This window comes from Bos grunniens, chromosome 5, assembly GCF_055505025.1.
Source record: "Bos grunniens cultivar Pamir isolate PY7600 chromosome 5, Bosgru_T2T1.0, whole genome shotgun sequence".
Classification (NCBI taxonomy): Eukaryota; Metazoa; Chordata; class Mammalia; order Artiodactyla; family Bovidae; genus Bos; species Bos grunniens.
Window position 1 is genome coordinate 115,523,978 of NC_141169.1, and position 25,658 is coordinate 115,549,635.

At 50.4% G+C, this 25,658-nt stretch overlaps 1 protein-coding gene across 1 annotated transcript in view; it reads left to right on the forward strand.

Moving 5' to 3' along the window:
• The window catches only part of MPPED1 (metallophosphoesterase domain containing 1), a 68,195-nt gene that overhangs the window by 15,593 nt on the left and 26,944 nt on the right, over positions 1 to 25,658 (forward strand). The window contains exon 3 of the mRNA XM_086403188.1: positions 23,052 to 23,277. Coding sequence (XP_086259314.1) covers positions 23,052 to 23,277 — 226 coding nt within the window. The remainder of the gene's footprint in view (positions 1 to 23,051; positions 23,278 to 25,658) is intronic.

The following is a 25,658-nucleotide window of genomic DNA, read 5'->3' on the forward strand; positions in this document are numbered from 1 at the left end:
CCGGGAGCACCCATGCCCAGGACGACCCCGAGGCCTGGACACCGCCCGCGTCTGCCCCAAGGCAAGAACACCGGCCCGTTTCTGCTTCCAGATTGGAGTGACAGCCATGCCCTGGAGAACTGTCAGTTCCTGACTGGGGATTCGCGAGATGCTGGAAGGCTCGCTCTCTGTGACTGGCAGGTGCCAGGTTTTCCTCCGCACCCCACCCCCTGCCAGGAGAAGCCTGCAGCCTCCACAGCCCCTCCTCTCCCCTGGAACTCCCAGCTTCACACCCTAGCACTGGCCTCAGAGTGACCGATCACCCCTCCTCTCCACCTCCCTGTCCACCCTGGGGCCTCCTTCTCCAGCTTCTCTCTCTAGCGCCCCCTTCTCCATCTCTCCTTTTGTTTCTGGTTCTCCTTCTCACTGATGGTGGCTCCGCTCAGGACCAACCCTGAGCTTCTCAACCGCCTTCTGTCCAGATGATAATGAGCTCCCCCCGCAACCAGATCTTGCTCCCACCCAGACTCACAGACGCCTCCCACTCTGCCCCGGACCAGATCTCTCTTTGAGATCCAGAGGGTGTATTATTCAGTCAACTCAGAAGACACCTCCTCCTGGCTGTCCACCAGGATTTTAGACTTGTTCTGTGTCAAGCTGAACTCCCAAACTGTAGATCCACTCCCAGAGGGTATGTGGTAAGGCACGGGCCTCCACTGAGACCCTCTCAACCCCAGCTCCCTTCCCTCTGAAGTTATCAGGGCCTCCTATTGTTATTTGGGCTCTGCTGTTGTCTGTCCTGCCCATGTCCTCGTCACTCACTTCTGCCACCACTGAGCTGCTTTGAGCTCCCAAGTGGGCCGTCCTGCCAGCCTCCCCATCCTCCTGCAGGACCTGTGAGCCCTTTGAGGGTCGAGGCTGAGCTGGGTCAAGTGCAGGTCCTCGGAGTCCCCCCTGGCCCTGAGGGGTGCTGGCGGGCATCTGCTGAAAGGTCTGTAGAGCACCCAGGAGTCGCTTAATTAAGTGACTCTACCCTTAGCAGCATTGGGCAGGGAGGAAGATGAGGGCCTGGAAATGGAGAGCTTAGAAGTTATAATTAACTTTTTACTGGCGCCCTACCATAAAACGATGTGTAAGACAATATAAAAGGGGTCCAAGGATCTAGTTAAACAGAGCTAGGTCTTTTGCAAGTAAACCCTTAATTAAAATCTGTGAGGGAGGAAGGGAGAGAAAGGGAAAGCAGAGAAGCCGTTCCGAGGTGGGTTTCTTAGGTGTTTGCCTCATCTGCCGCTGCAGGGAGGCTGCGGGGCCGCGGGCAGGGGCCGGGGGTGGTTGGGGAAGAAAGGGCTCCACGCAGTCTTTTTGCCTCTGTGCCATCAGATACGAGAGCCCCTGATAGGAGCTGCGGGTGGACCCGAGGGGCTTTGGCAAGGAGCGGGGGGGCCTCAGGGTCCCCGTGCAGGAGCGGGAGATGCCTCCTGAGTGCAGAACTGGTCTTTGCGGGAACAACCGTTTCAGATGCGGCTGGAAGTTGACGACCTCCCCACCCACTGCCCACCCTCAGCCCTTCTCTTCTTTCCCCCCACCCAACCCCGGCCCGGGGTGAGGCCGAGGCCAAGTTACCGCTCCCCACTCCCCGCAGCTCTGGCCACAGCGGCTTATGCAAGTCGCTGCTTTTGTCTTATTCCTGAGAAAATTGGTTTTTTTGTTTTTCACCTCATGCAAAGGCTCCCTTCTTCCCAGAGCCTCGGACCTTCATGTTCACATCTGTCTCTTTGTGCCCAGTACCTGCCCCGGGCCGTGGACTGTCCCCACAGTGGGCATCAGAGCATCAGGCCTGAGAGACAGGACCGGGGTGGCTCTGGCCCGGTGTGTGCACACCCCACGAGTGGGGCTGAAAACCTTCTGGGTTTCTTGGGCGGAGCCATCCTGCTGTCCTGCCCAATGTGGCCAGGGTGGTGGGGTGCAGTGGGTTTCCCAGGACTGGCCGCGGTACCAGGGTGTAAGCGGCTCAGCGGGCTGGCAGGTCCGGGCGGACAGGCTTCATGTGGACTGAGGTCAGGGTTCGCAGCCCCTTCAGTGGAGCTGGGAGTCTGGTTCTGGGCCCCTCCTTCTGACTCTGACCTTAACCTCGCTTTTCCTGCTGAATGTTCACGTCCATGTCCAAAAAATATGACGTTTGGACCATGTGTCGACTGAGGCCCCTCCCTGGGCCCCAGCTTGGGTCTCCTCTCGGACCAAACTCCTTCTGGCCTCTGAGCCCTGCTGTGGGTGAGCTGAGTGTCCATCTCTCCCACGGGAGAACAGGGGAGGGGTCCACACGCGTCCCAGTCATCCCAGGTCTTGGGTGGGGTGGGGTGGCGCTGTGTTCACTGTCTTGTCTTGAAGATTTAGTGATAACCGATGTAGCTACTTCCAGAGGGCCCAGGGACCCATGTATGGTCTGACAATGCAGTCAACAGGCAAGGTCACTTCGGTGATTGGATCAATGAATCAGACGATCAGGGAGAGGTGATAGTGATCAAGGTGGGAGGGTTTTTTTTTTTTTTTAATATAGATGGTTTCAGTTCAGTTCAGTTCAGTCACTCAGTCATGTCCGACTCTTTGCGACCCCATGGACTGCAGCATGTCAGGCCTCCCTGTCCATCACCAACTCCCGGAGTAGATGGTTTAGGATGGTCTAAAAGAGGTCCCATGAGTAGAGGAGGACCCAGCCCTGAATTGCCTGGTTTACAGGCAAGGTCTGCAGGGCTGAGCCCAGAGATGGTAGAGGCCAGGGAGGAAGGCCCAGGTCTGCTGATGCGTGGGGCAAAGGTGTGAATTTTATCCTAAGTGTTAAAGATGCCACGGGGCCTTAGAGTCCCTTGGACAGCAAGGAGATCCAACCAGTCCATCCTAAAGGAAATCAGTCCTGAATATTCATTGGAAGGACTGACGCTGAAGCTGAAACTCCAATACTTTGGCCACCTGATGTGAAAAACTGACTCATTTGAAAAGACCCTGATGCTGGGAAAGATTGAAGGCGGGAGGAGAAGGGGATGACAGAGGATGAAATGGTTGAATGGCATCACTGACTCAATGGACATGACTTTGAGTAAACTCTGGGAGTTGGTGATGGACAGGGAGGCCTGGCTTGCTGCGGCCCATGGGGTCGCAGAGTCGACACAATTGAGCGACTGAACTGAACTGAATGGTGTGACTCGGTGTTTTGAAAGACTCCTTTGGCTGCTGGGTGGTGCATGGTCACAGCAGGCGGAGGAGGACACTGGGGCCCCAGGAGAGGCAGGGGGACCTGGGAGTGGACCTGGAGGGGGCCCAAGGGACAGAGAGCAGGGCGGGGGTTCGGCTACGGCGTGGAGATGAGATCAACAGGAGAGGCTGCTGGGAGAGACGGGCTGGCGGGCCGGGGGGATGGTTAACAGGTGTCCACAGAACCTGGCAGGCCTGGCACGAGGTGGGCAAGTCTTTGTCACCAAGTGGGCTTCCCTGGTGGCTCAGATGGTTAACGAATCCACCTGCGGTGCGGGAGATTGGAGTTCGATCCCTGGGTAGGGAAGATCTCCCTGGAGGAGGAAATGGCAACCCACTCCAGTATTCTTGCCTGGAAAATCTCATGGACTGAGGAGCCTGGTGGGCTACAGCCCTCGGGGTTACATGAGTCAGACACGACTGAGCGACCAAGTGCACGCATACACACGACTCCAGTTTTTAGAGAGTTCATAATGGTCATCAGTGGATGTGCCCAGCAGGCTTAAAGCAGATCCTGGCTCATTTGCTTGTTAGTCTGGATAAAAAGGCCTGATCCAGACGTCCTCCAGACACAGGAGGTTGCTATTCCTACATAGACTAGAGATTGAATATTTAAAACAAAATTTTTTTTGACTCTGGGCCTCACATCATCTCTGGCTGTCTCTGTTTGGGAGTGGGTTGGTGTCAAGGGATTTTGGTTGTGTGTAGGCACAGTGGCCAGCTTGACTGATAAACAAGTGGTCGCCCAGAAAGAGGGAGACTGATGCTCAGATCAAAAATCGGAGGGCGAGGAGAGCAGAGGTTTGGTATTCATTCAAAAAATTAACTTTCTCTATTTTTCATCAAAAAAAAATTTCTCACAAAGCCAAGCTGTGTTTCAGGGGCTATAAGAAAATTAACTTCTAATAAAGATGAAAAATCTAGAATTCTAAGTGGTAGTCAAGCGATTTTGGCCAGCCATAATTATAGTATTTTCATGTTAATGTATAAACCCCTTGAAAGGTGTGCTTAAGTGCTAATTATCTATTTACAACAGAATGGCTTTGGAAATGAAATGAGACCCACTGCGGTGTGTGTGTGTGTGTGTATTTCAAACATGTTTTGTGGGTTTTTTAAGACTGTCATCCTAAAAGTCTTTGCCTTATATTAAATTTTTTTTTTTTAATGTTTAAATAAGGTACAGATATATTTCTCTGAAAGGTGTGGGCTCTCTCAAAGTTTTTCCTTAGTTTTATTTTTTGTGTTTCGTTGTTTCGTTGTTCGTTTGGGTTTTTGCTTGCTTATTTATATCTCATCTTGTGTGAAAAGATTTGAGACGGTTTATAAAAAACAGTAAGAATGGTAAAATGGTAGAGTGTTGGTGATAAATTAAGAGCCAGAATTAAGACAAAGAAATCAGAGCAGTTCAGAGGGCTGGCTTAGACTATCAACACCCGGGGCTCACGTGGGCTTGCTGTGCTGAGCCTGAGCTTCCTGGTGGCCAAGGTGAAAAATGGTGGACGCATCTGCAAACGGCTGCGATTGTTGGGTGGAGGAGATGTGTCAGTTCCTCTGATTGGTCCATCTGCAAACGCTGCGATTGTTGGGTGGAGGAGATGTGTCAGTCCCTCTGATTGGTCCATCCCCTGTAGCGATGTCTGATGTCCGTTTCAGCTGTGACTCTCTTGAGGATCAGACCTGTGTTCTGGTCATTTCTGTGTAGGGGGACCTTGGTAAAGATTTTTGATTTGAATAATGTGAATAGAAAAAATAATGACTCTTTATTTAGTTTTTTCTAGGACATAAAACATTTCTGTCATTCATGTTGTGCTTTCTGTCTCCCTCCTCTGCTTATTGTTTGGATTGATGGAAGCTTCTTTTTTTCCCCTCTACTGGTTTGGAAATTCTCCATTCTTTTTCAATTTGTTTAATGGTTACTCGTAATAGTTTAATATGCATATCCAACTTAGTCTAAAATTAATCAACACTCCCCCTCTTCCCTGAAGGTCGCTGGAATGTGCCCACCACACCCGCTCCTACTACTGTCTTATGTATATTTGTTGTCTGGAGTTTGCCGTCTTACTTTAACACCACCTCACAGCAGTCACCGTCATTACTGTGTGTGTTTTCCCATTTGCACCTGATTCTTTACTCAGTGGACATTTGCTGAGCCCTTTTTTATGTGCAGGGTATGATTCTGGGCACTGAAGATGCAGCAGTGAACACACAGAAGACAGGCCATGGGCAAACAGGGCTATAACATGCTGGGAGGATCAGGGATCAGGGGACAGGGTGTGACATCACCTTCTGATGAAGTGGCACCGGAGCAGAGACCAGAATGGAGGGAGCCAGCCATGTCCACGTCAGGGAGGACATTATTAGCGGGGGCAGCAGCTCTGAGTCAGAGAGTTGGTGGAAGCTTCAAGGACTGGCAAGGAGACATGGGGCCTGGGGTGCGCTTGGAGGGCCCCAGGGCCAGTGGGGACCGTAGAGGCTGAATGGGGACCAAGTAGGGCAGGTGGGGTTGCTTCATGTAGGAGGGAGACCTTGGCATCTGGGCAGTGTTTGGACAAGTGGAGGGTGGGGTGCAGGCCTTCCAACTCAAAGGGGCAGGCTGTCCAAGAGTCCAAGGCTGGAGCTCTTATTGCCATTAGGTTGTACTCCTTCATTCATTCAGCGTACATTTACTAAGGGCCTCCTCTAGTCTAAGGCATCTGTTAGATGCCCAGGATATGGTGGGGAGCAAAACAGCCAAGACTCCCATGCAACAGGAACATAAACAAGAAAATGCCATGATGTCAAGGAGGCAGAACTGGGTGAAGTGGTAGCCTGTGACCAGAGGAGACACTCAACCGCCTCCCAGGTGTGTGAGATGGAGAGCCGGTGATTCACCTGCCCTGCATCTGAGGGTCCTCATCCATCTAGAGGAGGATGGTGAGGCCTTCCTCCCAGACTGGTGATTGTGCCAATGAGAGACGAAGGGTTAAAAACAACTTGTTCTCTGAGGCTTTGCTGGGTTTTCCATTGTGAACCTTCTTCTTTGCCCTGAACTGCATTTTTCCTCATCAGGGCTGGTTGTGGGCTGTGGAACCATTGGGAGAAATCGTTGGTTGGAAGAGAAATAGCTGGTTGGCCATTAGAGAGTTGGGGGAAGCAAGATTCTCTTGCTAGTATGCTTTTTTTTTTTCCCTACAAACATGGAGAGATGTGTTTGGATATGAAATCAGTCTGTGGGTTTTTTAAAATGTCATTTTCATGTTGGACTTCATTCCAAAACAGGAATAGTCAACAAGCCAGAAAATCCTGCCCAGCACAGAATTGAAATATTCCGTCCCCCTGTGCACACACTTATCAAATGTCTGAGAGACTCTATTTTTCTGTCTACACCACCTTCCTCTGCCTGCCCCCTGCACCTGGACTCAGCCCAACCTTTGTCAGAGGTTCGGTGACTAGTTTGGTTTGGAGGTTAGGACCATCAGTTAAAGAAGGTGTGGGAACTGCCCTGTCCTGTTATCCTTGCCATGGCTTACAGAGCTTGCCCCTTCTCGTGGAGTGTCCCCCAACCCCTACCCCAGCCTCTCCCAGGCGGCCCTGCTCAGATGCTAGGTGCATGAGAATTCCCTGGAGAGGTGGCGGGAAATCTGGTTGAGATGCAAGTCTCAGTCTGGTGGTTCTGAGATGGGCTGGAGATCCTGCATTTCTAGCCTCCATATATTTGTGGTTTTTTTGTAGTTTGTAGTTTGTTGTTGTTGTTGTTGTTTTTGCCTATAGCTGATATCTAGTCTTTAGCATTGTGGTCGGAAAAGATGCTTGAAATGATTTCAATTTTTAAAAATTTACTAAGGCTTGATTTGTGACCCAAGATGTGATCTATCCTGGGGGAAGTTCCATGTGCACCTGAAAAAAAAGTCACCTCTGCTGGTTTTGGATGAAATGCCCTGTAGGTATCAATTAGAGATTCTGCATTTCTAGCCAGCTCCCAGCTGATGAGTAGCCAGACCCTGAGCTGTCCAGTACTGCAGCCACCTGTCTCTTGGGGATATTGAGCACTTGAATGGTGGCTAGTGTGACTGAGAAACTGACTCTTGTGTTTCATTTCATTGCAATTAATTTAAATTAAATAACCACAGGGGGTTAATGGCTACTGTAGGGACAAGACAACCCCTTGAAGAGTCTGCTGTTACTGTCTCTGTGGATGAAAGAACTGAGCTTGGATAGGTGGAGAGCTAGCCCGAGATTGTATAGTGAATAAAAGTGGAATCAAGATTCTAACCCAAGGCCTAGGCTCTTTAAAAATTTTTAAATTCTTTTTTTAATACCTAGTGGCTCAAACAGTAAAGAATCCGCCTGCAGTGCAAGAGACCCAGGTTTCATCCCTGGGTCAGGAAGATCCCCTAGAGAAGGGAATGGCTACCCACTCCAGTATTCTTGCCTGGAAAATTCCATGGACAGAAGAGCCTGGGAGGCTACAGTCCATGGGGTCGCAAAGAGTCGGACTGAGTGACTACACTTTCACTTTTAAGATGACCTTGTATATTCAGAGTATCCATGCCCTTTCTATCAGCAGATTCCTCCTTTCCAAGTCTGTTTTAGTATTTGTGGTCAGAAGTAACACTTTATAGCATCAGAACCAATTCACAAAGTCATATTTAAGTTGCTGACAGGACACAAGAGGGTTCAACACTCTATGTTTCATATGTGAGAGCCACATTTTGCTACAAGGCCTCATATACAGGTTGTATGAGAGCTGAACAATGATTTTTTTTCTGGACAGCACTTTACAGTTTAAAAGGTGCATTCATGTTGTTTGCTCTGAAACAAACAGCCTGGATCCTGAGTAATGTCATCCCCACCTTACAGATGAGGAGACTGAGACCTGGTGTAGGAATGTAGTTTCCTGGGGGTCACCCAGGTCCTGGCTGTCAGGGGTCACCTTCCCAGAGAGCCCTTCTTGATGGCCCTACATGATCCACGCCCCCATCTCAATGTGCCCTGTCCCTCTCACCTGGCTTTATTATTTTCCATATCTGTTATCCCCACCTGACCTAGTACTTAATTCTTTGTTCGTTTATTGCTGATTCCTAGGAAGGTTCATTCCTCAAAGGCGAGGATTGTGCTGTTTGTCTCAGTCATGTTGCATCTTCAGCACCATGGACAGCAACAGCCACCCAGTCGGCACTCAAAATTGTTACTTATTATTTATAAATTAAATGATTTATAAATCCAGAAGTGAGAGAAGAGCCAGTGGAGAGCATGCGGCTTTGGAGCGGGCAGGACTGCCTTCCCTATCCTGCCTGGCCACATGCCTGCTGGGGAGCACTGAGGAAGTGATTACTCTCTTGGGCCTCAATGTATTCATCTGCTGCTGCTGCTAACTGCTAAGTCGCTTCAGTCGTGTCCGACTCTGAGCGACCCCAGAGGCGGCAGCCCACCAGGCTCCCCCGTCCCCGGGATTCTCCAGGCAAGAACCAGTGTGAGGCCAACACACATTTCTTTGTAGGCTGTTGTGAGGATTGAATAAGCCACTGCAGGTGGGATCCTGTTTAAACATGTGGATCTGGAGAGACCCCCTTGAGTTTGGATTGTGGCTCCATTCTTCCAAGCCACCTGGCTTTCAGCATATTATGTCTTCTCCCTGAGCCTCAGTTTTCTCATCTGTAAAATGGGACTGATATTGGGAGAGTTCTGTGAGGCAGGGACTGATCCTGCCCTGTGAGGCAGGGACTGATCCACGCAGGCTGAGCCCTGGGCTCAGCACAGGGCCTGACCTGAGAGCTACTCACGTAACAATAAATGCCGCTACTGTTTTTGTTGTGGCTGTTTTGTGAACGCATCTAAAATGCCTGGCAAAAAGCAGATGCCCAGTTGATGGGAGCTTTGTTTTTGTTTCGTTTTGTTTTAAATGATGGACCAGATTTAAGCTCTTGCCCATACAGTGTTCATTCTTTTTTTTTACCCACTAACAGACAATGCTGTGATAGTTTCAGGTGGACAGCGAAGGGACTCAGCCCTGCATATATCCGTGTCCATTCTCCCCCAGACTCCCCTATGGGAGTTTTAATTACTATTGTTAATATCAGGCAAGGATGCCTTCCTTTAAAAATGTTTTTATTTATTTATTCATCTGGCTGTTTCAGGTCTTAGTTGTGAAATATGGGATCTAGTTTCCTGACCAGGAACTGAACCCACACCCTTGCACTGGGAGCATGGAGTCTCAGTCACTGGACCACCGGGGAAGCTCCCTGCCTTCCTTTTAAAAAAATATCAGATATTTAAAACCTAGCATTTAGTTCTAGAAAATTTGCTTTTCAGAAAATCAGTTTTTAAAAAGTGTATAGGTTTGTTTTCTTGATTTCTCTTAAGAAGGGATTTCACACCTTTCCAAGTGTGCACGATGCAAATGAAGATCTGAGCGCTCTGGGAAGGCCGTTTGGAGCTAATTCGGGGCTGGTTTGACAGCCGTGACACTGAAGGGGAAGCGTGGAGCTGACAAAGCTGGGCTTTCTCTGGTGGCGTCCCAGCCGCTCCAAATAGTCACTTTCCAGACTAGCATTTGTCATACTGGTGTTTGAAAGAAGTTTTTTGTTTATCGGTCCAACCAGAACCCTCTCCCCTTAACACTCTTTGTTGGTTCCCTGCTGTGTCCCGGGTGAAGTCCAGACCTTCCTGGGTAGTGGCGTCCCCTCCTGCTGTGACCCCATCTGTCCCTTCCCAGGCCTGCCCCCTCTCGCATCGTCATCTGCCCTAGGTTTTTAAGCAGTTACCAAATACCTGGCCAGTGGGTTTTCCCACCTCCATGCCTTTGCTTTTGGGGCATAGTCTTCCCGGAGACCCCTCCCAGCTTTGTCTGCCTGGAGAGCTGCTATTTCTCTGATGCCCATTCTCATCCGCCTTTACGAAGCTCCCCCCTCTCTTCTGATGGGGGAAAGGAAAACTCACGGCTGTGTATGGTTCCTTAGGACTTGGTACCACCCCCATTGTATGCATGCGTGTATGATCAGTCGTGTCTGATTCATCGAGACCCTATGGATTTAACCCACCAGGCTCCTCTGTCTATGGGATTCTCCAGGCAAGAATACTGGAGTGGGTTGCCATTTCCTTCTCCAGGGGTTCTTCCTGACCGAGGGATCGAACCCAGGTCTTTTACATCTCCTACACTGGCAGGCAGGTTCTTTACCACGAGCGCCACCTGGGAAGACCACCACCCCCATTACAGATCCCAAATCGCTTGCATGTGTCTTTCCCACACTAGATTACAGGAGAAGGGGCTGGGGAGGGGGGAGCCTCTCTGTCCCCAGCTCCCAGCACAGAGGGTCCAGAACTTATTAGGACCAAGGAGAGTGACTGTGGAATGAAGGAGAGAATACACAAAAGTGGTGAGAGGATTCTACTCTCCTATATTTTAATCTTCAAAATGCTTGTTTAGCTTTAAAACACTTGGTTTCACTAAGAAGTATTTTAAAAATAGGAATCTTTTGTCTTTACCATTTTCAAATACTTACTTCAGTTTACTGCGAAGAAGATTGTTTGGATCAATTTCCCCCCTTTAAATGGTTGGTCTGTAGGTGTCAGAAGGCACCAGAAGAACCTTATGGAAAATGTTTGTTCAGTAACATGAGGGTCAGATCTCTGCCCTGCATCCTTGCCTTTCATGCAGAGTGGTCAGATCCCAGGTGAAATCCATGCTGGGAATTTTTTGGAAGGGTGGAAGCAAGTATAGACTTCCTAGCCTGGAACTCCTCAATTAGGGCTTTTTGATAAAGTGGGGAGGGTAAGGGGGCCCAGTCGTTAGATGGCCACTCAGTCCCTGTCCACCTTGAAATGCTGATGACTTCCAAAGTTCTAGATTTATTCACTTCCAAGGTCAGAATGATTGGCCACCAGGGTTCTAAGATTCAAGGACTCTCAGAGTTCCAACAAACTAAGGTTCTACGTAGGATTCAGGGTGCTCAGTTCTCTTCTAAAATTATTTAAAAAAATTTTTTTGATTAAATATACAAACATTTACCACTGTAACCTTGCTGAAGAGTACAGTTCAGTGGCATGTAGTTCAATCACACTGTGAATGGAGCCCTCAATACCATCTACTTCCTTCATTCTGTCATGGAGCCATCACTGGCGGCTGTCTCTTCCCCACTATCAGTGAGCCATCACCACTGTCTCTCCTTCACACTGTCATGCAGCCCTCACTGCCGTCTGTCTCCTCACACTGTCATGGGGCCCTCACCATCCTCTGTCTCCTCACACTGTCATGGGGCCCTCACTGCCATCTGTCTCCTCACACTGTCATGGGGCCCTCACTGCCATCTGTCTCCTCACACTGTCATGGGGCCCTCACTACTGTCTGTCTCCTCACACTGTCATGGAGCCCTCACTACTGTCTGTCTCCTCACACTGTCATGGAGCCCTCATTACCGTCTGTCTCCTCACACTGTCATGGGGCCCTCACTGCCATCTGTCTCCTCACACTGTCATGCGGCCCTCACTGCCATCTGTCTCCTCACACTGTCATGGGGCCATCACTACTGTCTGTCTCCTCATACTGTCATGGAGCCCTCACTACTGTCTGTCTCCTCACACTGTCATGGGGTCCTCACTGCCATCTGTCTCCTCACACTGTCATGGGGCCCTCACTACTGTCTGTCTCCTCACACTGTCATGGGGCCCTCACTGCCATCTGTCTCCTCACACTGTCATGGGGCCCTCACTGCCGTCTGTCTCCTCACACTGTCATGGGGCCCTCACTGCCGTCTGTCTCCTCACACTGTCATGGGGCCCTCTGTTTCATCTGTCTCATGAACTCTTCATCTTCTCAAACTGAAACCCCATATCCACGAAACACTAACTCCTCCAGCCCCTGGTACCACCATTCTTTTGTCTCTGTGAATTTAGCTATAAACATCTGCTACAGGTAGAATCATACAGGCTTTGTTCTTTTGTGACTGGCTTATTTCTCTGAGCACAATATCCTCAAGGTTCACCCACGCTGAAGCTTGGAGTCAGAATTCCCTCCCCTTTAAAGGTTGAATTGTATCCCATTGTATGGATAGAGCACATTGTATTCATCCATTTATCTGCTGATGGACTCTTGAGTTGGTCTCACCTTTTGGCCTTTTGAATATGAGTGTACAAATGCCTGTGCCTCTGTTTCCAATTCCTTAGGTTATATACTCAGAAATGGAATTGCTGGATCTGTTTTAAATTTTTTGAGAAATTTCTGTACCATAGTGGCTGTTTCATTTTATTCTCCCTCCAACAGTGCCCGAGGGCTGTCATTTCTCCATATCCTCACCAGCTCTTGTTGTTTTGTTTTTCTGATAGTAACCTTTCTGATGTATGTGAGGTTATTATCTCAGAGTTCTATTTGCATTTCCCTAGTAATGTGATTTGCAAATATATTTCCCCCAATCTTTGGGTTGCCTTTCACTCTGCCGGTGGTATCTTTGATGTGCAGACGTTTTAAACTTTGATATGTTTTTTCATTCGTTGCTTGTGCTTTTGGTGTCATATCCAAGAAATCATTGCCAAATCCAGTGTCATGAAGCTTTCCTCCTATGGTTTCTTTAAAAGTATTATAGCTTTAGCTCTTACTTTTAGATCTTTGTTCCATTTTGAGTTACTTTTTGCATGCAGGAGACCTAAGAGATGCGGGTTCGATCCCTGGGTTGGGAAGATCCCCTGGAGGAGGGCCTGGCAACCCTTTCCCGTATTCTTGCTTGGAGAATCCCATGGACAGAGGAGCCTGGTGAGCTACAGTCCAGGGGGTCACAAAAAGTGAGATGTGAATAAAGTGACTTAGGAAGCATGGATTAAGTGGCTAGCTTCATTCTTTGACATGTGGATGTCCAGTTTTCCCGGCACCATCTGTGGAAGACTGTCTTTTCCTCACTGAGTGGTCTTAAGTTCTTTGTAAAAAATAACTTGACCATATACATTTATCTCTGGACTCTATTCCATTGCATTGATATGTGTGTTTGTGTTTATGCCAGTACCATACTGTTTTAATTACTGTAGCTTTGTAGTCAGTTCTGAAGTCAGGAAGTAAGAGACTTTCAACTTGGTTTTTCTTTTTCGAGATTCCTTTGGCTATTTAGGGACCCTTGAGATTCCATGTGAATTTTAGGATGGATTTGCTGTTTCCGAAAGAAACATCATTGAAATTTTGGTAGTAATGGCATTGAATCTGTAGATCATTTTGGGTAGTATTGACATATTAATAATAGGAAGTCTTCCAATTCATGGGCACAGGATATCTTTCCACTTATTGGTGTCTTCTTTAGTCTCTTAGCAGACATTTTGGAGTTTTTACATACAGATCTTCTTCCTGCTTGGTTAAATTTATTTTTATATATTTTTTTCTTTATGATGCTGTTGCAAATAGGGTTGTTTTCTTAATATCCTTTTCAGATTGTTTATTGTTAGTGTTTAAAAATGCAACTGTCTTCCCCATTGTTTTTGTATCCTGCACCTTTGCTGAATTCGTTTATTTTGTTCTAAAATCTGTACTGCTTTTCAAAATGGTCTTTAAAGGTTTGTTTACGAAGCCACAAGATATCTTGAAAATATTATGTTGTTTAAAATAAAGTCATTGAGAGCTCCTCAGCAGGAGGTTTTGTAAGGACTCAAGTGTATAGCACCATTTTTTCCATTTCTAGAGAAATGTTTAATGCAAAAACTTTGGTGTATATAATACGTCTGGGTGATTGTGACAGATATGGAGAAATCGTGGCTTCAGCTACAGATGGATCAGGGTTCAGGTTCCGACTTCTCTGCTTAACCAATTTGCACTTCTTTAACATAACTGAGCCCCAGTTCCTTCATCCACTGATCTACTGCCAGTTTTGTGGGGCAGTTGTGAGGGTTAGATGTCGGGCATGGGGGAGCATGTCTCAGATTCTCAGCAGGTGACACCTGCGATGCCATTCGTGGCTGTCGGACCTGCCAGGTGAGGAGCTGCTTGGCCGGATCACCTGCCTTTGAACCTGGTTGCCAGACCTCCCAGCACTTAGACCCTCAGAATCGCAGAGGAGTCAACCAGTTCAGGTTTTCTGCCTGCTCTGTCTTTCCACCAGTCTCAACTGTGGCCTCATTTTATTTGGTTCTAGATTTTGAGCAGGAGGTAGAGCGAGTGAGAGATCAGGCTGCTCTGGGCAGAGGCAGGAGGCAGGTGAGGAGTGCCTGGCCTCTGACGCCTTCGTTTAATTTCATTGCAGTTTTATTTATTACCCTATTGTTGCTCAGTTGCGTTAGACTCTTTGCAACGCCCTGGACTGTAGCCCTCCAGACTCCTCTGTCCATGGGATTCTCCAAGCAAGAATTCTGGAGTGGGTTGCCATTTCCTTCTCCAGGGGATCTTCCCAACCCAGGGTCACACCAGCATCTCCTGCGTCTCCTGCCTTGGCAGGCAGATTCTTTACCACTGTGCCACCTGTTAAGGTAATGCATGTGCGCAGTGAGTCATAACAGCTACAAGGCTTATGGTAAAGCCAACAGTCTTCTCCCTAGTGATTTCTATTCCCTATGCATATTGGGTAGCTGCTCCTTTATTACCACGGCGTCTCTAAGTAACAACCTCATATTGCTGCGTTTTATTTTTCAATTTTAGAGATTCCTTTTTAATGTCTTACAGTGAAAACTTAGAGACTCAGTCTCTCTATCCATATATACACATCTCTGATCCTTTTTCTACAGTCCCATCACAGTTTTTGGTTAAATGTTCACTGTATAACCTATTGTTTTTTGTAAAGTAATTAATTGGTTTGTTTGTTTGCTTTTTTCCCTGTGTACCCATCGTGGTTCATCCCCGTCTCCTGCAGGGTTTTAAATGCCTCTCAGCAGTGTGGTGAGCTGGGCTGGACCCTCTGTTGGCTCATTTTTCTTGTACTTCCTGAGCCTCTGACCCCTGCCCCAATCTGGATTAGCTGCCTGCCAGGCCTCTGCACCCTCACCATCCTGGGATCGCCCTTCACCATTTCCGTTTGCCTTCCTCTGTCTTGGAGCTCCTGGTCCTGAGGTCCTGTGACTTCCTTTTTCTTGGTTTACTCCCTCATTCTGGTGGAGCACACGCTTCAGTAGCTTTTCTGAGAAAGAATGCACTGGAGATAACTGTCTGGCCAAATGGTACGTCAGGAAAAGTATTTTGTCCCCCATAGTAATTGGTAGTTTGGGTGTAGAGTTGTGGGTAGCAGATCACCTTCCCTCAGAACGCGGACGGCGTCGCTCTGTTTTCTTCCAGTCTCCTTTGTCTCTATTGAGTCTCTCATCCTTCGTATGTGGCCTGCTTTGTTTCTAGACAGTGTGTCTCAGATGTGAGTGGTTTTTGTTCATTATTGAGGTAACCCTTTAAATGGAGCAAATATTGTCTTTCATCCTGTGAATTTTTCAAAATTTCCCACCCCTCTTTTTTTTTTCTTCCTGACTTCTTTTTTGTAGTATTCACATGTGAGTCCTTGGTTTTTGTCTCGCTTCATTGTTATTTTGTTTCAATCTCAGGGAAATTTCCTCAACTACCTTTTCTACTCTTTAACCAAAACTAAAATATTCTGCCACATTTTAATTTCTTTTGTTAACAGCGCCCTGCTGGAATTTCATGGATGCAACGTCTTCTATCATCTCACCAATGGTGATAACTATATATGTATGTTTTTTTTTTCCCTGCATCAACCCCGTTTTCTCCAATTTCCTTTCTTATTTGCGCCTCTGCCCGTTTTCAGCTTGGAGGCTTTTCTCTGAGATCTGATGACCCTATGTGTTGTGTTTAAGAACCAGACACTTGAAAGCTGTTTTTTAAAAAATATTTATTTATTTGGTTGCACCTGGTCTCAATCGCATGTGGGATCTTTAGTTGCAACATGTGGGATCTTAGTTCCCTGACCAGGGATCGAACCCAGGCCCCCTGCATTGGGAGTGTGGAGTCTTACCCACAGGACCACCAGGGAAGTCCCAAAGCTGTTGATAAGCTGTGTGTATACATGTGTGTATATGTGGAGGGGGAATGTACCACGATAGCCCTGGCTGTCTCTTTGGGGAGCACCTGATGTTGCTGTCTGTAGGTTTTCCTCCTGGACGTGTCTTTCTCCCCAGAGATGAGTTCCCTGGTTTGCAAGGCTGGCTTCCAGAGTTTGAGAGCATGTCGGGGAAGGGGCCTGGGGCCTCCATAGTCACCGTGTTCATTCTTGCCCTTCATCTTCCTGCTGTTCAGGCTCTTGCCTCACTGTCCATCTCCCCTCAGGACAGTGGTCTCTAAGTGGGGCTGTGGAGCCATTGTTTTCCCTTGAGAGTAAATGCCCTCTTTTCTGCAGAGATTAGGGGGTGAAGGGCATGGTGATGGCCTGATGGGGGGTTCTGGGCCTGCCTGCTTCCTGATGTTCTAGGTCAGACTGTGCCCCTGAGCCCAGGTCCCCAAGCCGCCTGGGGCTCCGGCCGTAGCTTGTCCTGCTTCTTGTAGGAGAGTCACACCCTTTTATTCCTCTACCATTGACGTCACAGGCTGTCAGCAACACGCAGGCAGCGTGGGTGTTCGGAACACCTGCCCTGTGTGAGCCCTTCTGTTTAACACAGTCAGCACCTGTCTTGGGGACCCCCATCCCAGCATCGCCTGGAAGGTCTTAGGAAGCTGACAAGAGGTCAGGACCTCCGTGTCACCTTCTTGTGGGACCGATGGGGAAACTGAGGCCTGAGCAGGGGAGGCCTCACCTGGGTCCAGGGAGGTGGTAACAGAGGTGAGGCTCAGCCCAGGCCTCCCAGCCTCCAGCCCAGGCTCTTCCCGGAGCCTCTGGGTACCAGCCTTGTGCCCGGGCCTCATGCCCCACTGATGTCTGTTGAGGGAGTGAAAGACACGACAGCTTGGGATCTGCCGCGCGATGTGCTGGTCATCTTAGTGATGGTCCTTCCAGAACATTCTGTGATGGGTTGCCTGGGGGACCTTAGGTGACTCAGTGACCTCACCATCCACCCCTCATCCTTAGTCCTGCATGGGATTCAGGTAACGTGTATGAGCACCTCCCCGTGTAGCCAGCCCTGTGCTAGGCGCAGGGAGGAAGCAGTGGGTTCCAGGGTCAGGACGTCCGGCCGATGGGGGAAGCGGACAAAGCAGCTGACAGAGCGCAGGCTGGGCAGGGCTGGGTGAAAGTGGGTGATCATGGAAAGCAGCCTGGAGGAAGTGGCACTTGGGCCCGCTGGTGACGGGTGAGTGAAGTTGGAGTTGGCTCAGGAAGAAGGCAGGAAGGGAGTCCTAGGTGGGTGGAACAGCGTGAGCAAATATCAGGAAGCCTTCGGCAGCTCAGAGGTGCATGGTGTGCTGTGCTGCGGGAAGGTGAGGTCGTGGCACCGACGGGGCCTGGCCTGGAGGGGGCGCCATAGCCTCGAGTTCTGCATGCATGCTACATACAGGGTCACCAGCTTGGCCCTTGGTGAAGGTCTCAAGGGGCCTTTTGTGAAGTGTTTGGTGGGCGGGTGTGTGTTCTGGCAAGCCGTGACTTCTGGGGAAGTTTCCGCAAAATCTTTCTGGCTATAGGAGGCCTAATTTTTGGGAGAAAGAACACAGAAACCTTTCAACTGTCCTTTGCAGCCTCAAGTCGTATCTGGTCTGCCGTAGCGATTGAAACGAGCATTTAAATAGAAGATGAGGACTGAATGTTCCTGGTTTTAAAACATTTCCCAGGAAAAACAAATGTTTGAAAGTTAAACATTTTGGCTATTAGGAGGAAACAGAAGAAAAATTGCATTTGCCTTTTAAATATGGGCACTTGTGTTGGGTTATAAATCCAGAGCTTCCCACACAGGGCCCGAGCCGGCCAGCCTGCAGCTTGGCAGAGGGGCCACCCTCCCAGGACCGTCTGTCCCACAGTGGGGGTCTGAACACCCAGGTCTGGCCAGGCAGTCTGGATTCCGGTGCTACTCTGTGACCCCAGGCATGTGACCTAACTTCCTTAGGTCTGTTTTCTCATCTCCATCCTCCCAGCTCCCATCTCTGGATTTCCTGGTGACAGAGTGACATGAAAGCGTGAGTCATTCAGTCGTGTCCAGCTCTTTGCGACCCCATGGACTGTAGCCTGCCAGGCTCCTCTGTCCGTGGAAATCTCCAGGCATGAATACAGAGTGGGTAGCCATTCCCTTCTCCAGGGAGTGTTCCTGACCTAGGGATTGAACCTGGGTCTCCCGTGTTGCAAGCAAATTTTTTACTCTCTGAGCCACCAGGGAAGCCCTGAGAATACTGGATTTCCTGGTAAAGCATGGCATTTCATCCTCCTTCCAGCCCTAAAGACAATGATGACAGCTGCCATCTGGGTTGTATAAATCCTGCCTTTGAGTATTCTGAATTCTGACTTGGTATCTTGGAGGCTGGCTGGCCCCAAGTCTCTGGCGGGACTAGCCCTCCAGAGTTTACTCATTGACAAGAAGAGTAAGGACTCGGTTCTGAGCATACCTTTCAGAAGCAAACCAGCCGATCCAGAGTTCTCCACCCCCACCCACCCCCAGCCCCCAGCCACGCCCTCTCCAAGGTTCTTGTATGCTGTCCTGGTCCCCCCAGGGCCGGGAGCAGACATCGAGGATCAACCGTCTCCCCCAGAGCCCATCTGCCTTATTCACTAGCTCATCTTCCACCCCCTTGTCCTGTTTTTAGGGATTTGTGAGTATAAACTTCCTCCTCAGGACAGTAATTTCCAAGTCTGCGAGTCTTACCACCCCTGATTAAAACAACCCCCTGTTTAAGTGCAATACAGGGGCTTTACCTGTCTTCCCGATTTGATTTTTCTAAGAACTCTGTGAGGAGCCCTGAACATTCCACCTTTATGGGTGAGGATGCTGGGGCTCAGAGAAGTGATGGTTTTCCCTCCAGGCCAGATAGCCAGGAAGCGGAGGTGGGTCCAGCTTTGCTTTCTAAGGGTACCTAGAAGCATCGAGTGTGAATTGCTGATCACAGTGCCTGGCACAGGGCAGCACAAACCAGCGTCTGTGGGGAGCACAGCCTCTGCGGCGTGCTGCCTCGCTCAGCCCTGCCCTTGTCCCAGGCTCCCATCTTCAGCCTCCCCTGCCCGCTCGTGCTGCACTCAGAATTCCCTTCCTGCATCGCCGGCCCGTGTCCTCCACGCGTGCACGGCAGTGGCATGCGGGTACCCAAGCCATGTGCAGCCCCCATGATGGCTCGAGGCTGGCTCCGCATTCCAGAGTTACTCTAGACCGCGTGCCATCCCAAAAAGTCTGCTCACGTGACTCTCCCAGACATCGGCAAGTGTTTAAACACAGAACTGTCAAAGACGCACTAAAAATGCAATCAGAGATCGTTAACGCTGTCTCTTTATTCCAGTCCCCTCTGCTGTTTTCTGCGAGCCGGGGATGTGCGGGTGGGGGAGCCGTAAGGGGGTATTTGTCTGATTGCCGCTGCATTCAGACACACTAAAACTCCACCGGGCTCCATACGCTGCTCCGGGAACAACGTAGATTATGGAGAAGCTTGCATGTATCTTGTTGAATTTAACAGATTATGCAGTTGGAAGGCAGTGTTTTCTGTTAAATGAGATGGGGAAGTGTTAGCGAGAAAGCATTGTAACCTTTTGGAGGAAGATTAATCTTGGAAGCGCAAGTAGTGGATTTTGTTCGCATCCCTCTCTGCCCAGAGCCCCGCACACACTCGCTGCTGTGTGCATGCCACGTGTGGGTGTGTGTCTATTTGGACATAGATGGCCGGTGAAAAGTTAAAACGATATGGTCGTCTTCCAGGGCTCTGCTGATGAATACCTGATGGGTCTTTTTCACCACCCACAAAGCCATGGCCCGCAAATGCCAAGATCTCAAGTGAGCTGGCTGAGAAGAAAGGAAACATTTTGGAAAGACGGGCTGAATGTTACCATGCAGAATACAAATGCCTAACAATGCTCACCAGTTCTGAAAAGCCCGGAGGTTTCCATGAGAACTTGCTGCTTCTCCCAGACCTGAGGCTGGGAGACCACCCCCTGGCCCACCCAGCGAGGCCCACCTGGCCCAGGAGCTGAGCAGACCTGCAGATCCCCATGCCACTCTCCCCGAATGTCCTGTCTTTCGAGTCCCCACCTCACCCTGTGTGTCCTCCTAGAGGCTGGCTGGTGTGACTGCTATTCTGTGTGCCTGAAAAATAAGCCACGCCAGGACAGTTGGAGGAAAAATTTGGAGGAAAGGGAGGGATCCAGCTAGAGAGAGATCAGTTGGTATAAAGGAGGCAGAGCTATCTCAAGATGGGTGGATTGATTTATAAATGCCTCCATCTGTCCGTAATCCTCTCATCTTTGTCCACCCATCGGCTCACTCACCCACCCATCCCTCATCCACCCAGTGATCGTCTCCCCCTGAGAAGCAGTGTAGCATGACGGTGCTGAGTCAGGGTGACTTCGATGAGGCCGAGCTACAAAGACTAAATGTCCAGTACCCTCTGTGCTTGTGCATCACTTTATTATGGATTTGTGTAACCTTTCTGAGCCTCTGTTTTCCCAATTGTAAAATGGGGATAGTGGCTTAAGTGTCTTTGAAGGTTAAATAGCTGGTGAGTTGCTACATTCAGACAGATGTGCCTGGGGCTGGACCTCCAGCTCAGGAGGATGTGGGGCTGGGAGGTCTCTGTGTTCACACACGGATGAGCCCCCTGCCTCCAGGCTGCACGGCACCCATGTTTTAGAGAGACCAGACGGTATTTGAAGGTGTCATGACGGCTTGTTGGGGCTCCTGCCCCCGCCTGGCTTTGTGTACAGGAGCTCGTTCTCCCCTGGGAGGGAAGAAGCCTCAGTCACCTCCTCTGATCCGAGGTGGGAGGAGCCGGAGAGAGCCGACCGTCTCCTGCCCACTCCCCAGTCCCTGGTAGTCGGGAGCTGCGGAAATAAATGAAACTGTACGGTTGGAGTTATTTGCTAATTTGCTTAAGCAACACCCCCAGTCTGAGACATGACATAAATACATTAGTCGGGGAGGCACTTGGGGTGGGACGGATGGGTGATGTGATAGAAACGCAGAGAACCAGCGCTGGAAGGCAGTTGTGGTGGCCGCTGCTCCAGCCGTGACTCCAGTGCAGCGAGGAGCTGGCCTGGTGGCCTTGAAAGAATCTGAGCTGCTGACCCGGAGGTGTGGGGTCAGCTGGACCAGCGCCTAGCATCACTTGCCCCACTCATCTGCTGTGGGACCTCAGGCCCCTGACGTGCGAACCTGGCTCCCCAGTTACGAGACCAGAGGTCACTGAACCTGCCTCGGGAGCACCCAGCCTGTTTCCAAGGGTGGCTGGCCTGACAGCAAGGTCCAGGAAGTGGCGGGTTTCTCTCTGTGATGCCCTCAGGCCCTCTCCCCTCCTCACCGGCAGCCCGAGCATCACTGGAGGTTGGGGGAGGGGTCTCTGCACCGTGTCACCTGGGGTCCTGGTGGGGCCTTTGATTTCCCGATTTCTGCTGGGACCTGCTTGGGCTGGAAGTGGGTGAAGCCCACATATCTCCTGTCTGCCCCCGAAGCTCTCCTGCGAGGGGAACAAGCAGACTGCTCAGCACCCCTGGGCCAGGCCTGGATGACAGATAGGAAGGTGGGTGAGGCAGGAGGCAGAGGGGCCTTACGGAGCTCAGAGCGTGGTCTTGTTGGCAGCCGAGGGGCAGAGGCCAGGTCTGTCCCCTTCTTGTCTCCAGGGACTGTGGCCAGGCCATAAGCCCCAGTGCCTTAAAATGAGTGCAGCGGGCCCGGGTGTCAGTGGTAGAGACAGGTTGGGACTGCGCCAAACTGACCTCTGCTTCTTGCCTGAAGGAGGCATAGGTACCTAGCACTTGCCTGGGCCAAGACTGTGAGATTTAAAATGGATCGATTTCTAGAAAACAGAAAGAATGACATTTTACTGAGGGTTTCTCTAATTTTTAACGTTGGTGACAAATTGAAATTTTAAAAAGACGAGAAAGTTTTTTTTCGCCGAACAATATGTCAGTGGGCAGGGCTGGCCTGCGGGCTTCTAGTTGCAAACTCTGGCCCAGGGAAGCCGACTCCGTTTTGAACCTCAAAAGCCTTTTTGTGTTTCCATTCATTGGCTTGCCTGATCCCAGAACAGTCTTGCGAGGTAGACATTTTTCTTCCCATATCATGGGTGAGGAAACAGAGGTCCGTTTAACAGAGGAGGTTAAGTCACATGGCTTGTTACTGTCTGAGCCCCAGCTGTCAGCCCTTAGAGCCCCCATGCCTGTCACTGGACAACCTCCCTGAGTTGACAAACACCAGAGAAGAGAGAATGCTATTTTTCTCCAACCTGTAAAGAAGTCTGGGGACTTCCTAGCAGTCCAGTGGTTAAGACTCTGCCTTCCGGTTCAATCCCTGGTCTGAGAACTAAGATCCCACATGCTGTGCAGTTTGGCCCAAAAAAAGAGATGTCTTTTTTTTGAGGGGGAGTGGGGTGACTGTGAGGCAGTGATGAACAGACCAAGTGTCAGGAGAACCACTCACTGTGTAGCCCCCAGGTGAAGGGGCCTGAGACAGGCAGGCGGGGACCTGGGAGCAGGGTCTCCTTCCCGGGCGGAATTGGCCCGGACAGAAGAACCGGAGACAGAGAAGTCCTGAGAATGAGACGGGGCCCCTGCAGCTCAGAGGCCCAGCAGGAAGCTGCCCAGCCCCCTCCCGCTGGTCTGGGGGAGCTTCAGTCGGCCGCCCAGCAGAAATGGGGGCAGGGAGACCTCAGGGTTGGTGATCAGAGGGCACCTGTCTGGAGGGAGGGTCACCTCTGCCAGGGCTCCCAGGGGCTCTTGCCTGCCCCCCTTCCCCCAACTGCCCTGTGGCCTCCGGAAGCCAACAGCAGTGCCCCCTGTGTGTGTGTGTGTGTGTGTGTGTGTGTGTGTGTGTGTGTGTTGGCTCTGCAGGCAGCCTGCCCTACGAGTACAAGATCGTGATCGCTGGCAACCACGAGCTGACCTTCGACCAGGAGTTCATGGCCGACCTCATCAAGCAGGACTTCTACTACTTCCCGTCCGTGTCGAAGCTGAAGCCCGAGAACTACGAGAATGTGCAGTCGCTGCTGACCAACTGCATCTACCTGCAGGACTCGGAGGTCACCGTGCGGGGCTTCCGGATCTACGGCTCCCCGTGGTGAGTGTGAGGACGCCGTCCTGACCGCTGGTGATGGTGAAGCTATGTGAGAGTAGGGGGGATGGTGGAGCTGAGGCTGAGGGCTCAGAGGGAGGTGGGGCTGGGAGAAACCATGGAGAGACTTGGGGCCAGCTGTCCCCGCACGCCGTGTGACCCTGGGCAGGTCACTGCCACTCTCTGAGCCTTGGTTTCCCCATATCTGACAGATAATTAGATATGCTATACTGGCTCACATTTAAACAGGAACTATTATTACCTTCATTTTCCAAGTGAGGAAACAGGGGCACAGAGAGGGTGAGGGTCTTGCTGAAAGTCACACAGCTAGGAATGGGCAGAGCTGAGATTAAACCCAGGCAGGTGGTTCCAGAATCCCTGCTTTTAACCATCATCCTATACGCCAGGATCTCCCTATTGTCTGTCCCTCTGACACATGGAAGATGCTTGGGTGGAGGTAATGACTCATTAGCCAGACTGAGATGAGGCAGTCAGAATTTCCATGGAGGACCAAAGGCCTGGTTTACTGTCCTGGGGACAGCAGTTGTTTAAATCACCAGCGTGCATCAAGACTTTGTTCCCTGTTGGAGACACAGAGCAATCAGGCCTTATCCTTAGGTTCACCTGGATGAGTGGGCATCAGGGTGAGAACAGATCATGACTGGTCTCTGTGATGGTCAGTGTGTCCATAGTAACTCAAGTGATGGTGATGGTGGTGATGATGGTGATGGTGAAGATAATGATGATGGTGATGATGGTGATGGTGGTCGTGGTGATAATGGCAGTGATGGTGAAGGTGATGGTGGTGGTGATGATGGTGATAATGGTGGTGGTGGTGAAGGTAATGATGATGGTGGTGATGATGGTGATGGTGGTGATGGTGCTGGTGAAGGTGATGGTGGTGATGGTGCTGGTGCTGGTGAAGGTGATGGTGGTGGTGGTGATGGTGGTAGTGAAGGTGGTGGTGGTGATGGTGATAATGGTGGTGGTGGTGAAGGTAATGATGATGGTGGTGATGATGGTGATGGTGGTGGTAGTGATAGTGAAGGTGGTGGTGAAGGTGATGATGGTGATGGCGATGGTGGTGATGATGGTGCTGGTGCTGGTGATGGTGTTGGTGAAGGTGGTGGTGATAATGGAGGTGGTGGTGATGGCGCTGGTGCTGGTGAAGGTCATGGTGATGATGGAGGTGGTGGTGATGGTGCACGTGATGGTGGTGATGATGGTGATGGTGCTGGTGAAGGTGATGGTGAAGGTGACGATGGTGGTGGCAATGGTGGTGATGATGGTGCTGGTGCTGATGATGGTGAAGGTGATGGTGGTGATAGTGGTAGTGATAATGGAGGTGGTGGTGATGGTGCTGGTGAAGGTGATGGTGGTGGTGGTGGTGATGATGGAGGTGGTGGTGATGGTGAACATGATGGTGGTGATGATGGTGGTGGTGGTGGTGATCGTGGTGGTGGTGATGGTGGTGGTGATGGTGGTGATGGTGATGGTGGTGATGATGGTGATGGTGCTGGTGCTGGTGAAGGTGATGGTGGTGGTGATGATGGTGATGGTGACGGTGGTGATTATGGTGATGGTGCTGGTGCTGGTGAAGGTGATGGTGGTGGTGGTGGTGATGATGGAGGTGGTGGTGATGGTGAACATGATGGTGGTGATGATGATGGTGATGGTGCTGGTGAAGATGGTGATGGTCCCGGTGAAGGTGATGGTGATGGTGGTGATGATGGTGGTGGTGATGGTGAAGGTGATGGTGATGGTCCTGGTGATGGTGATGGTGGTGGTGCTGGTGAAGGTGATGGTGATGGTCCTGGTGAAGGTGATGGTGGTGGTGCTGGTGAAGGTGATGGTGATGGTGTGGTGGTGGTGGTGATAATGGAGGTGGTGGTAGTGATGGTGGTGGTGATGGTGGTGGTGAAGGTGATGGTGGTGGTGGTGATGGTGAAGGTGATTGTGATGATGGCAGTGGTGGTGATGGTGAAGGTGATGGCGGTGATAGTGATGGTCCTGGTGAAGGTGATGGTTAGGTGAAGGTGATGATGGTGATGGCGATGGTGCTGGTGCTGGGAAGGTGCTGGTGATGGTGATGGTGGTGGTGGTGGTGATAATGGCAGTGGGGGTGATGGTGAAGGTGATGGTTATGGTGAAGGTGATGGTGGTGATGATGATGGTGTTAAGATTACAATAATGGTGATGATGACAACAAACCATCCCTGGGCGATTACAGTCAGCTGGGCCCTGGGCTTAAGTCTTCATAAGAACTGTCTCTAATACTTGACCCCTGTGAGGACTCCTTTATTGTCCCTGTTCTACAGGTGGACAGACTGACTGGCCCTTGGAGGCCCAGCTGGCAGTGGCCACAAGATGCCAAGTACTGGCAGGGG